The 13,082-nt window shown below is 43.7% G+C and overlaps 1 protein-coding gene across 2 annotated transcripts in view; it reads left to right on the plus strand.

Moving 5' to 3' along the window:
* The window catches only part of COL7A1 (collagen type VII alpha 1 chain), a 177,377-nt gene that overhangs the window by 83,721 nt on the left and 80,574 nt on the right, over nucleotides 1–13,082 (plus strand). For both annotated transcript variants that reach the window (XM_066596817.1, XM_066596816.1), the window contains exons 35-45: nucleotides 348–419; nucleotides 518–553; nucleotides 663–716; nucleotides 2,476–2,541; nucleotides 5,026–5,112; nucleotides 5,907–5,933; nucleotides 7,624–7,677; nucleotides 9,898–9,969; nucleotides 10,777–10,836; nucleotides 10,951–10,986; nucleotides 11,690–11,734. In XM_066596817.1, the coding sequence (XP_066452914.1) occupies nucleotides 348–419; nucleotides 518–553; nucleotides 663–716; nucleotides 2,476–2,541; nucleotides 5,026–5,112; nucleotides 5,907–5,933; nucleotides 7,624–7,677; nucleotides 9,898–9,969; nucleotides 10,777–10,836; nucleotides 10,951–10,986; nucleotides 11,690–11,734 (609 nt within the window). The remainder of the gene's footprint in view (nucleotides 1–347; nucleotides 420–517; nucleotides 554–662; nucleotides 717–2,475; nucleotides 2,542–5,025; nucleotides 5,113–5,906; nucleotides 5,934–7,623; nucleotides 7,678–9,897; nucleotides 9,970–10,776; nucleotides 10,837–10,950; nucleotides 10,987–11,689; nucleotides 11,735–13,082) is intronic.

The following is a 13,082-nucleotide window of genomic DNA, read 5'->3' on the forward strand; positions in this document are numbered from 1 at the left end:
ACAAAGTGCATTATTATGGCCATACAGAAGTGTATAGACCCACTTGCTGCCTCGGGACAACCCCTTTAAGAAGAAATTTCTTAAAGCAACCTTTTATCAGTGTAATCCACCATCCCCTGCTCCGACCCTTGAACAATACCTAAATCAGCTTACTGTGAACTATTATTATTACTGGGATATCTCCTTATATCAATTATCTGAGGGATAAAAAATTGTCAGACCTCCACTATGGCCCAGGGTTGACCTACAGGCTCCTCCCACTAAAAGTGGAACAATGCATTTTAAAAATATGTCCCAGGTGCCTCCATTTTTCCACAGCTACATACATATATGACTTGTTCTTATAGGGAGACCCAGGCGCTGATGGTCTCCCAGGAAATCCTGGTCGCACCGGTAATCCTGGCACGCCTGGTATTCCGGTGAGTCACTCTGTATAATACACTACATTCAATACATAATCCTGATGTATACCATATGTGCAGGTTTTAACAAGGATTTATGTTTATTTCTATTTTAGGGGAGTAAAGGATCTCAAGGAGAGAGGGGGGAAACAGTAAGTAGTCACAATGCAACAACAAGATAGAGTATAATGTAGTTGACCGCCCTTCATATTGGTGCACTGCGCCATTACTCAATTCACTCATTATGTTCTGTTCACTTAGGGGCAACGTGGTCCCGGTGGTCCGGTTGGTCCAAAAGGAGAAAGAGGATTACCGGTAAGTTAAAAGGGCAAAGATGCCATTTTTCTCTCACTGTTTCTCTACTGAAATGGATGGAAACCTTACAGGGAGGAGTTTGTGCTGTGAGCCTGCAGGGTACATGTGGACTGTTATGTGAGTGTTTTCACTATGCCTTCCCACCATCCCGGTTTTGGACGCTGTCCTGACGTCCCAAGAGGTATGACTAATGTCCTGATTGCAACAGTATCCAAGTCCTCACTGGTGTCGTGACCGACAAAACTGGATGCTAAGGAGTGGAACTGGGTTGTCTTCAGTGATGAAAACAGGTTGAGTTTGGGCACTGATGATGGCCATGTTCGTGTCTGGAGACCTCGGGGTGTGCGCCTCAGTCCTGCATTTGATGTGGAGCAGCACACTGCCCCCTGCTGGTCTGATGGTCTGGGGGGCATCACATACGACAGTCAGTCCTCCCTACTAGTGGTACGAGGGACAATGATAGCTCAGCGATATGTTCAGGATATCCTGCAGCCACATGTGTTCCTCTCATGGCGGCTTCCAAGAGGCATTTGGGGGTCACAGGAATGTCCCCATAACATTACCACACTTCCTTGTATCCAAGCTAGAGGCGGTAAAACAGGGTACTAGAGCCTCTATGCCCGCCCGTATCACATCTTATATCCAAGCTAGAGGCGGTACAACAGGGTACTAGAGCCTCCATGCCTGCCCGTATCACATCTTGTATCCAAGCTAGAGGCGGTACAACAGGGTACTAGAGCCTTCATGCCCACCCTAGCACATCTTGTATCCAATCTAGAGGTGGTACAACAGGGTACTAGAGCCTCCATGGCCACCCGTATCACATCTTGTATCCAAGCTTGAGGGGGTACAGCAGGGTACTAGAGCCTCCATGCCCACCCGTATCACATCTTGTATCCAAGCTTGAGGGGGTACAACAGGGTACTAGAGCCTCCATGCCCACCTGTATCACATCTTGTATCCAAGGTACTAGAGCCTCCCTTCAAGGGGTCAGTTTTCCACGTATTTATATACAGGAAATATCTAGGTTATACCAGCATGGTCCAAATCAGGGGGGTCTATTTGCAGGGGCATGTACATTCCCCCTGCAATATAGTGTTATGGACATGCTGGTATAACCTGGATATCTCCTGTATATAATTACATATGTACAGCTGGTATAAGTTATACATTCTGTATGTAGTGATATTGACCATGCTGTATATGCTTATTTCCCAGCTTGCATTTTTTTTCACGTGCGTATGGAAACGCAGTTCCATACGCAGCCATACCTGTGCAAAAAAAAACATGCACTCAGAAGCAGGGAAATATGCAAGGAATGCGCAGGCTTTGGTACGCAGCGTTTTACACATACTGCACTTACACTTATGTTACAGGAGAGTAACATACACAAAAGTAAAAGCTATAGAAATATGGGGAGCTGAGGAGGAAGAGGCTGCAAACTTTTATAATTCTGTTACTGGGTGACAAAAGATGATGAGGAAAACCATAGCCGCCAAAATGGCTGCAACTCCCCGCCTGCGCTAAAGTAGGAGGAGCAGCTCTCTAACACCAATGGCTGCATTAACAAGTGGAATACTGAGCAGACTGATAGCCCTGTGGCCCTTTTAAATTCTTGAAGGGCCTGTACTTTTCATTTTTACACCTAGGCTTAAAGTTATACCCATTTACTACCATTAATCACATTGTAGCAAGGAATATAATATAAGACACAATATGATATATTTTTACCATACGGTCTCTTATCTTTGTTGCATAGGGGGAGCCTGGGGAGGTGTTAAATGGTGGAGGGATACCGGGCCGAAAAGGTGAACCAGGAAATCCAGTAAGTACAATACATAATATGTAATATGATTTTTTCTTCCAATTTCTGATCATTTTCAAAATCTCTGCTTGTTATCAGTGAATGAAACATAAACTGGTTATGAGCATTGAGGTTCACTTCTGTGACCACAAGGGTGGCTGGTATAATACTTGTAGTTGTTCTCCTCTTCCATTCCTCCAATTTGTTGGTTCCAGGTCCTGTTTTTGGTCATCCAAGATGGCCCACACAATCTTTAGACTACCTAATCCCCATAGTGCATTGGTGTTGGCAATAGTGTTATACTACTAATACACTATTCCGGCTCTCTGATTGGCCAGTGCTGTTTATGTGTTCAACACTAGCCAATTGGAGAGCATTACACAGTGTGAATTATGTAGTTAGATGATTGCTGAAACTATCTTGGACAGCTAAAAACAGGGCCTGAAACCGGTAGATCAGAGGGGTAGCAGAGAAGAACTGCTGCGGGTACTATACCCCCTACCCCTCCTCTCTTGGGTCAGAGGTATGTAGTTAAACGGGAAGTTTGTTTAACTATATAGTCATTAATTCAATAACTATTCCATTTTTTTAGACGTGAAGTAACACTTATGTTCAATAGTTTTTATTGTAAAATACATATCACAACTAGAATCCTAAACAATCATTGAATAATTCAGTTTTTGTAATCAACTTTGGAAATCGTAACAACATTACCATAAAAAATTAACAGGAGGGGTTTGGGTCGGGTATTGGGAGAAGGGTGGGAAGGAAGGTGTGGAGGGGTTCAGCATAGTGAATCCAAAGTATCACTTAATGTAATTTACTAACATTTCTGTACGCTTTCTTCCTTTAGTATCTATTTGAAGTATTTCCTTTACTTTATGTTGTGGAGGGATTACATATATATTTATATACCTTTGCCATGGTTGCCAAATTAAATTACCGTATATACTCAAGTATTAGCTGAGTCAATAAGTTTTACCGCAAAAAACTGGTAAAACTTATTGACTCGAGTATAAGCCTAGCTATACTCGAGTATATACTGGGTAAAAAAAAAAGCAATACTCACCTCCCAGCCGGAGTCAGTGTCCCCGGAGCGATGGTCTTCCCAGCGGTGCGGCAAGCTGCTTGAGACTTTTCCCCGCTGTCATCTCTGTGCTTGTCTTTGAATTTCCTCATCATCAGCGGTGTGTAAGTAAGTGCTGTGATTGGATCGAGCGCCAGCCAATCACAGCCGGCTCTCGATAAACCAATCGCAGCCATTCAGTGATGTCATTCACTGAATGGCTGTGAATGATCGAGTGCTGGCTGTGATTGGCTGGAGCTCGATCCAATCACAGGGCTTACTTACACAGCGCTGATGATGAGGAAATTCAAAGACGAGCAGAGAGATGACAGCGGAGAAAAGTCTCAAGCAGCTTGCTGCACCGCTGGGGAGATTATCGCTATCGCACAGCCGCACATGGGCAAAACAGAGCTGGCGCGTCACTAGTGACGAGGCTCACACAGAAATAGGACATGCCTCAATTTGTTTACTGTGTGAGTTTTCACACGATCAAATCGCGGCTGTCTGAATAGGATTGCATTATCTAATGCAATTTTATGGCAGCCAACATGTACGGAAATTCTGCGGGAAATCCCGCCACTGACTTTCCGTCCGTGTGCATTTGGCCTTAAGATTGTACTAAAGTCACCCCTGCGAGGGCTAATCTCCAGCTCTTTATTATGTAAAGTTATATAAAAATCAAATAAAAACTTTTGAAACTAAAGACTGAGTACCAGAGTTTCAGAACTGGCGGGCATCCCCAAAAGATGCATAGAAGGGATCCTCTGTTTCGAGAAGCTCTCCAGCACAGACTCATAACCACTAGGGGCAGACCAGTGAAATTTGGCACAGTTTGTAGTCTAATTTAAAGCTGGATCGCTATATATATCCAATCCCGAAAATGCAGCCCTGGCGCATTCCAAAGTGAGGGCAGCAGAAGACACGCATGCAAAGTGCCTTGTATCTGTGGGTATAGCGCACGTTCACGAGCGTGATATTGGGCCGAGCGTCCCATCCTTTCATCGTAGCCCTACCCCCTAAACCGACATGCAGGGTCGGTACAAGTGCAATAGCAGTGGATTGCTGGGTTAGAGACAAGACTTAGTGCATGAGCAGCTTGATGTACAGACTGTGCATGCACAAGGAATACAGGCCGAAGAGAGTATCTGGCCGAGCAATGAATGTCACTAGTGACATGGTGTGTATTGACTTGGCTGGAACTAATAAAGGAAGATGATGTCACCAGAAATGTTAAAAATATGATCATGTCTCAAATTTTAAGAACAATAAAACAGCTGCTAGAACACTAATTTATGAGATTTTCAGATGTATTGTATGCAATTGAATGGACAAAGTTGTATAAAGTGGGACAACCGCTTGACGAATTGATGCTTTCAAAGTACTACCTAAAATTCTGAAATGAATTTTTAACTATGCTAAATGTATGAATATTTTATTAGGGACTTTCTGGTCAGCCTGGAACCCGGGGACAACCTGGGCCTGAAGGACCGAGTGGACCTCCAGGTGTTCCAGGACAATCAGTGAAGGTAAGTTTTATTATCAATGTACGAGCCCTATAGAAAGCCTTTCAGTCTGTACACCGCTCACCAGTCCCAGCCAAAAGATCACAGTGCTCAGCTGAGCACTTCTACCACTTCGTTTTATCAATCAGTGGAGACCTCAGCACTCCAGCCCCATCAATCAAAGCTTCTAACGATGCTGGCCTTAGGTTAGATGGAACCATGTGCATCCCCCATAAGACAAAAACTGTATGTATTGTACTGATAGGCAGTCTGTAAGTATTTGTCAGATAGCTGCATACCCACACGAGAACAGCTCAGTGTATAAATATTGTACCAGAACCAAGCTTAGGGCATAAATACAGCACCAGAACCAAGCTCATGACATAAATAAAGCACCAGAACCAACTTCAGTACATATATACAGCACCAGAACAAATCTCATAACATACAGCCTCAGAACCAAGCTCATGGCATAAATACAGCACCAGAACCAAGCTCATAGCACAAATACAGCACCAGAACTAAGAGATTATGCCGCAGGAGTGCCAATGGTCTGACAGCGGCACCTGAGAATACCAAAGTAAACAGATCCTGTGACCGAGCAAACCTAAGGAGGTGATTGCCCCCAGCCTACATCTTCCCGTTGCCTACAAGCTGGGACTGGTCCCTGTGCGGCCTCACGTGTCGCTCTTATCTAAAGCTGGCCACGGTCAGAAGTTATCTGAAAGTTTAGGTATCCTCCAAGGAACAGCTAGACAAATAAAATAATTTCTGCTGGACTCAACATAACATCAGTTTGTGTCATTTTTTTCTTCCAGGGAGAAAAAGGAGAACGAGGTGAGAGAGTAAGTGTACTTGATATTATCTACCTCAGACTTGCAGAATGTAAAATGTCCTAGAGTGCAATTCTACAACCAGACCACTAGATGTCACACACTGATAATGACTGGAGGTTATTCCCATATGACTAGAGTGGAGAAATGTCTCTTCAGTGATGGAGACAATAGGGGATGTTCAGACAACAGAATGTCATGCAGATTTTTCGTGTGGATTTCACCTCTAAGAACCTGTGGATTTCTTAGCTGCGGATTTTAAAATCCTCAGCGTGTCTATTTATGGTGCGGATTTTGCCTGTGGAGTTAAAGCCTCCTTCACACAGGCAACACAATATCATCGTGAGAAAATTGCAGCGATCTTGCATCGGTGGTCTGTGCGATATCGCTGCGTTTTCTCGCAGCAATACCGCAATCTTGTAGAGCTACAAAGTCGCAAGTGGTGGTGCAAAGTCGCGCAGCTTTGTAGCACTACATGCGAGGATTTTCATGAGGGGGAAGGGGGGGTGCATGTAAGCCCTACCCCTAAAATAAGCCCTAGCTGCAGAGAAGAAAAAAAAAAAAATAACGTAAGAGGCGCTGTCAGCTCCAGCGCAGGTCTCCTCTTCACCTCCCTACTTGTCTTCAGTCTTCTGCCAGCCCTTCCTGGATTGGAGGATCAAAATTCATTGAATGGCTGTGATTGGTTGAACGAGCACTGGCTCTGGTTGGCTGGGCCATGGAGCTCATTAGCTAATCACAGCCAGCCCTTCCTGGAGGCGGGGATTTGAATCCTCCAGTCCTGGAAGAGTCGGCAGAAGACTTCAATCAAGTGCTGGGGAGCTTCAAGGCAGATCCGCGCTGGAGATGACAGCACCTCTTAGGTGATGTATTATTATTGTGTTTTTTTTCCTCCAGCTAGGGCTTAGTATTAAGCTTTAACAGTAGGATTTCCTACTGTCGAAGTTACATTGCACTGCACGAAAATTGCGTTTTCGTGCGATGCAAAAGAGAGGAAGGCTCCATAGGGAAACATGGGCTACAAAACCTCGCAGGTCGCGTGCTTATCGCAAAGCTTGCAAGGTTTTTGACTCACAATGTCGCATGCGACAAAACCTTGCAAATGTGAAGGAACCCATAGGAAAGCATGGGCTTCACATACATGCATATTGTAGCATTGTCGCAACGCATGAAAATCACCTGACCTTGTCGCCCGTGTGAAGGAAGCCTAAACCTTTGAAATACAAGGCTTTGAAATCTATGACAAATCTGCAGCAAGATCGATGGCAAATCTGCACTATTTAGGCATGGCTCGGACTACTGGGTATTTGCTGCATATTCTCTTCTTCAGAAAGCCCTCAGCAAATACGGCATATGTAAAAGTACCCTTAGAGCTAATGAGGCCTTTACATTACTATGTAGTAACCTGGCTTAATAATACATCACAAATCCTTAAAATTTCCATGCAGGAGGGTGGTGAGAAGTGCCTGAGCCCTTATCTGGTTCATGAAGGAGGTTGTCACTGTTCCTGCTCCTAATTCACTATTTTATTATGCATAACTAAGGATATCTTGAGCTTTGCATTAATATGATGACCCTACAGGACCCCTTCATCAATACAATATTAATAAATTGTCTCTATGCTTGTATTTTTTGCATGATTATACCATTATATTATGATTATATATACAATCAAATCACACATCACTTCTCTGTCATGCAGGGTCTTCCAGGATTAATCAATGGTGCAACTGGTAAAGGAGAGCCAGGAAGTCCAGTAAGTGGCGCAATTACACTGAATAACCCCTTTGGTGTTTCCCTGTATGGAAATTAGAGCCGTGACCCTGAAGTGCAGTATCAAATCACATGACAAGTTTTTTGTGGATCAGTTTTAGGGCTCAGTCACACGGGCGTTTATTGCCGCGATTTGCGCATGCGCATGCGTCCGGCGATTTTTTAAAACCATTGCTTTGCAATGGTATCGGACACATGAGCGCTTTTTATGCGCTCGTCCGATAAATTAGAGAACAGAAATCGCAGATCGCACCTATCTGCGATCTGCGATTCCTGTTCTCTTCTCTATATGCGCTCAATGGGGCCGGCGGCAGCAGCGCCGACCCCACTGAGAACATATAGAAGACAAATCATTCTTCTCTGCCACAGCTGTAACAGCTGTGGCAGAGAAGAACGATGTTTGCCCATTGAATTCAATGGAGCGGCAATACAGCCGCTCCATTGAAAGCAATGGGCTGCCGGCGTGCGCGGGGTTAATTGTCGGGAAGGGGTTAAATATATAACCCCTTTCCTGCAATGCATCCTGAAAAGTGAAAAAATAAAAAAAAAGGATGTACTCACCTGCTCCCGGCAGCCTGAGATCCCCGCGGCGGTCCTGCAGTGGGTGTGAAGGGGGTGTGACTCAGGCTTGCCCCTGATTGGCTCAGCCTGAGCCAATCAGAGGCTGATCTCAGTCACACCCATTCATGAATTCATGAATGGGTGTGACTGAGACTTGCTTCTGATTGGCTCAGCGCTGAGCCAATCAGGGGCAAGCCTGAGTCACACCCCCTTCACACCCACTGCAGGCCGGCCGCCGGGATCTCCAGCTGCCGGGAGCAGGTAAGTACATACATTTTTTTTATGTTTTCACTTTTCAGGATGCATTGCAGGAAAGGGGTTATATATTTAACCCCTTCCCGACAATTCATCCCACACTCGCCCGCAGCGCTTGCATTCAATGGAGCCGCTGTATTGCCGTCTCCATTGAATGCAATGCGCTGGACAGCTCCGGCCCGTTTCTAATGAAACGCGGCTAGGAGCAGATTTTCGGGCGATTTTTGGGCCGATTTTTCGGCGCCGGTCACACGATTTGCGCATGCGCATCCGTCATGCGATGCGCAAATCGCGTGAAAAAACGCCCGTGTGACTAAGGCCTTAGTGTGAATCCACATTATATGGAAAAATCCAGCGATCTGAATGATTTCCAATGAGGCCTGGTCATTGGTACTAGACTAGCTGGGCCAGGATTTCACTGCCAACCTTATGGGGTTTTCTCATGTAATGGTAAGGAGAGTATACTGAAAACGGCCAAAGGGAAAAGCATCCAGCTGCACTCAATCCATACCCACTAGGGGTGAGGTGAAAAAATGCAAGCCACTTAACAATGAGTCTGAGCCGCAAGACTCAGTAGTCAATCACAAAAGTAGTAGAGAGAAAGTGGCAGCATGCAAAAACTTCATAAAAAATCAAATTTTAAGGCCGAAACGTAGCCTACCTTTTTAAAGACTATGGTATATTAAAATTAGATTTTTTAATGAAGTTTTGCATGCTGCCACTTTCTCTCTAATAGTTTTGTGATATACTGAAAACGGCGTGATCAAGGAAATAGATCAAGCGAAAATTGATCCTGTAGAGGGAACAATTTGTCGTTTAAAGGGGTCAGAAGAGGATGTCAGGAATTGTTCTGACCAAAAGGCACTGCGCAGTCAAAGCAAATTGCAGCTGAATACAACACTAGTGCTCCAACTAACATGTCCGAATGCATAACTCGCTGTTGCTTAGCACAGATGGGCTATAACAGCAGATGACCAGTTCCAGCGCCATTGAGTCTAAGAGAAACAGAAAGGTGAGACTTCAGCGGGCAAACGAGCGCAAAAATTGTATTACTGAACAATGGAAAAACGTTACCTGGTCAGATGAATCCAGATTTCTGTTGCACCGTACTGAAGGGAGGTCAGAGTTTGGTGTAAGCACCATGAATCAATGACCCTGTCCTATCAGGCTAGTGGAGGTCGAGAAGTGAAGCAGGGAGAGTTTTCCTGGCACACCCTGGGTCCTCTCACCGGTGGATGGACGTGATAATGAATGCTGGGCTTCTAAAAAAGGTCCAACTGGATGAGTTCCAATAATCAAGTGGTCATTCACTGTATATGAGGACATTCAGAATTTACCTCTGATATGATAAATAAATCAAGTAAAATATCTCCATTTTCCTTTAAAGGGTCCACCTGGCCAAAATGGATCACCTGGCCCTCGGGGGCCATCAGGACTGCAAGGACTAAAAGGCGATAAGGTGAGTGACTATTTCACTGGCAGTTCATCTGTTTTCATTGGCATGGGCAGAGGCGTAATTGGCTCTTCTGATTCCTAATTCCAAATCTTTACCAGGGCCCCAAGCATTAAAGGGGTTGTCCAGTTGTAAACAATTGATGGCCTATTCGTAGGATAGGTCATCAATAGTAGCTCTGCAAGAGTCTACAACCGGGGATCGCCTCTGATCTGCTATTCTATGAGCTGACACACTTCTGTACTGAGCTGTTTTCTGCAGGAAGCAGACAGCTGTGTTCCCTAGCGAGGCTTGATATTACAAGCAAAGTTCTCACTGAAGTGAATATTGGACAATACCAAGCCTGGCCACAGCAGTAAGAACAGAGCTGTCTGCTTTCGGCAGAAATCAGCTCAGTGTGTGAGTGCACAGACATGGCAAACAGCTGATCGGCAGGGGGCACAGGCGGTGGACGCCTGTCGATCAGACATGGATGGTCTACCTTGAAGATAGGTCATTAATAGTTTACAAATGGACAACCCCCTTTAATGTATTTCTAGTTCAAAAAGTTTTTATTGAGACAGAGATAGTCAAACATATAGTGCATTCCAATCCGTATTACATTTATATCACATACGCACTTTACGATGCACAAGCTTTCACACTCCCATTTAATGTATTTGACACTTACAGCGCTGGTTAATTAGACATCAGGGGCACTAAAACCTCTACACCCCTTATAATTATGCCTCCAGAACATAAGCAACATCATTATTTTGGTGGTTTTATGTAAATATACTAATTGTGAACCATTGTATTGATTCATTGTTTCAGGGAGAAGTAGGTGATGGCTTCCCAGGTCCACCAGGACGGACAGGAGACCCAGGTGATCGAGTGAGTTCCAATATCTATACGAATAATCTGAATAGGGTGACAGTAACAATATGTCATTGTAGGGATGGTGATACCATGTGACTAACAAATTTATAATCCATTTATACACTGTAGGGGCCCAGAGGACCTCCGGGAGAACAAGGAATAAAAGTATGTGCTGGTTAATACAGTAAATGGTGTTCTTCCATAGTACTGAGATAGGATTGTATCTGTTGCAAGCAGGGATAAAATAAGTTTGGCGGAGGCCCACGGACGAAACATATGGCTGAAGGTCTCATTTCACCACCAACCCCACCTGACCCTCCATAGCAGCCACATATAGGAGAGGTGGCCGCTCAAGCCCATGGCTAGGTTGTCTGCAGCTCCACACAGGCAGATCCTATGGTGTTCTCACATTTTGCTGGCCTGGTTGGAAAGTGTATGCTGGTAAAATTAGCCTGTGGCCTACAAGGTGAATGGCAGTCACTGGACAACCTCTCCTCTCCTGACCTGTTTCTGATTTTAACAACTAGATTGGAAGAACTGGCCTGGGCAGGGAAGGTGAGTGCATGAGGCCCCCAAAGTAGTGGATACTCTGGGGAATGTGCCCTACTCTATAGTCCAGCCCTGGTCAAACAAACCTAGCCAACCATATACAGAATGTCATATCTGTCTCCTGAGACCTGTGGTTTTACAGATAGTTTGGAGTTCCCACGCTCAGTTGTGGGGTATTGTGCTGGCTGGGGGTTGTGTGTCTCCAGTCAGCCAATCACTAAAGGTCAGTACACATAAAAGCTGTCTTCCCAGGTGTGGGTGTGTTCAGCTGTCTCTGTTCTCATTCTCTGTGTGTGTGTTGTGTGTTGTTCTCTAACAGGGTGATCGAGGACAACCTGGTCTGGATGGAGACCCTGGAGTAAAGGTGAAAAGTTAGCGAATACAGCTCCAACCCTTCTGTACAACATTGTTCCAATATACATGTGTTATATTTCATATTCTCTTTCTTCTGGGAGGAAATTTCTCATCCTCCCCTTCCAAGAAAGGACTTTGTATGCACTGCCAAGATGATCAGAGGAAAAAAAGTGACAACTTTGCTGTGAATACTGTATGCTTAGCTTACAAAATTGGTTGTCACCTTTCAAGCCCATTCAGACATTGCCTAACAAAATAGAAAATCTTTCAGGTGTCCATATACATAACAAGGAATTTTAGCAGGATTGGTCAACTGTCTAATGAGCGACTCTCCCTCAAAGGCATAATGACAACAATGTACTAGAATATACCTACTATAATCCTGCCCCCTATGTACAAGAATATGCCATAACTATTATAATCCTGCCCCTTATGTACAAGAATATAGCTACTATACTACTGTCCCCCATGTACAAGAATATAGCTACCATAATACTGCCTCCTATGTACAAGAATATAACTACTATAATACTGCCCCTATGTACAAGAATATAACTACTAAAATACTGCCCCCTATGTACAAGACTATAACTACCATAATACTGCCGCCCTATGTACAAGAATATAACTAGTATATTACTGCCTCCTATGTACAAGAATATAACTACTATAATACTGCTCCCTATGTACAAGAATATAACTAATATAATACTGCCTCCTATGTACAACAGTATAACTAATATCCTTCATAATACTGCCCCTATGTACAAGAATATAACTCCTATAATACTGTGCCCTATGTACAAGAATATATCTACTATAATACTGACCCCTATGTACAAGAATATAACTACTATAATACTGCTCCCTATGTACAAGAATATAACTACTATAATACTGCCGCCCTAACTACAAGAATATAACTAGTATATTACTACCTCCTATGTTCAAAAATATAACTACTATAATACTGCTCACTATGTACAAGAATATATCTACTATAATACTGCCCCCTATGTACAAGAATATAACTACTATAATACTGCCCTCTATGTACACGAATATAACTACTATAATACTGCTCCCTATGTACAAGAATATAACTACTATAATACTGTCCCCTATATACAAGAATATAACTACTATAATACTGTGTCCTATGTACAAGAATATAACTCCTATAATACTGCCTCCTATGTACAAGAATATAACTACTATCATACTGTCCTTATGTACAAAAATATAACTACTATAATACTGCCCTCTATGTACAAGAATATAACTACTGTAATACTGCCCCCTATGTACAAAAATATAACTACTACAATACTGCTCCTATGTACAAGAATATAACTATT

Source organism: Eleutherodactylus coqui, chromosome 3, assembly GCF_035609145.1.
Source record: "Eleutherodactylus coqui strain aEleCoq1 chromosome 3, aEleCoq1.hap1, whole genome shotgun sequence".
Lineage (NCBI taxonomy): Eukaryota > Metazoa > Chordata > Amphibia > Anura > Eleutherodactylidae > Eleutherodactylus > Eleutherodactylus coqui.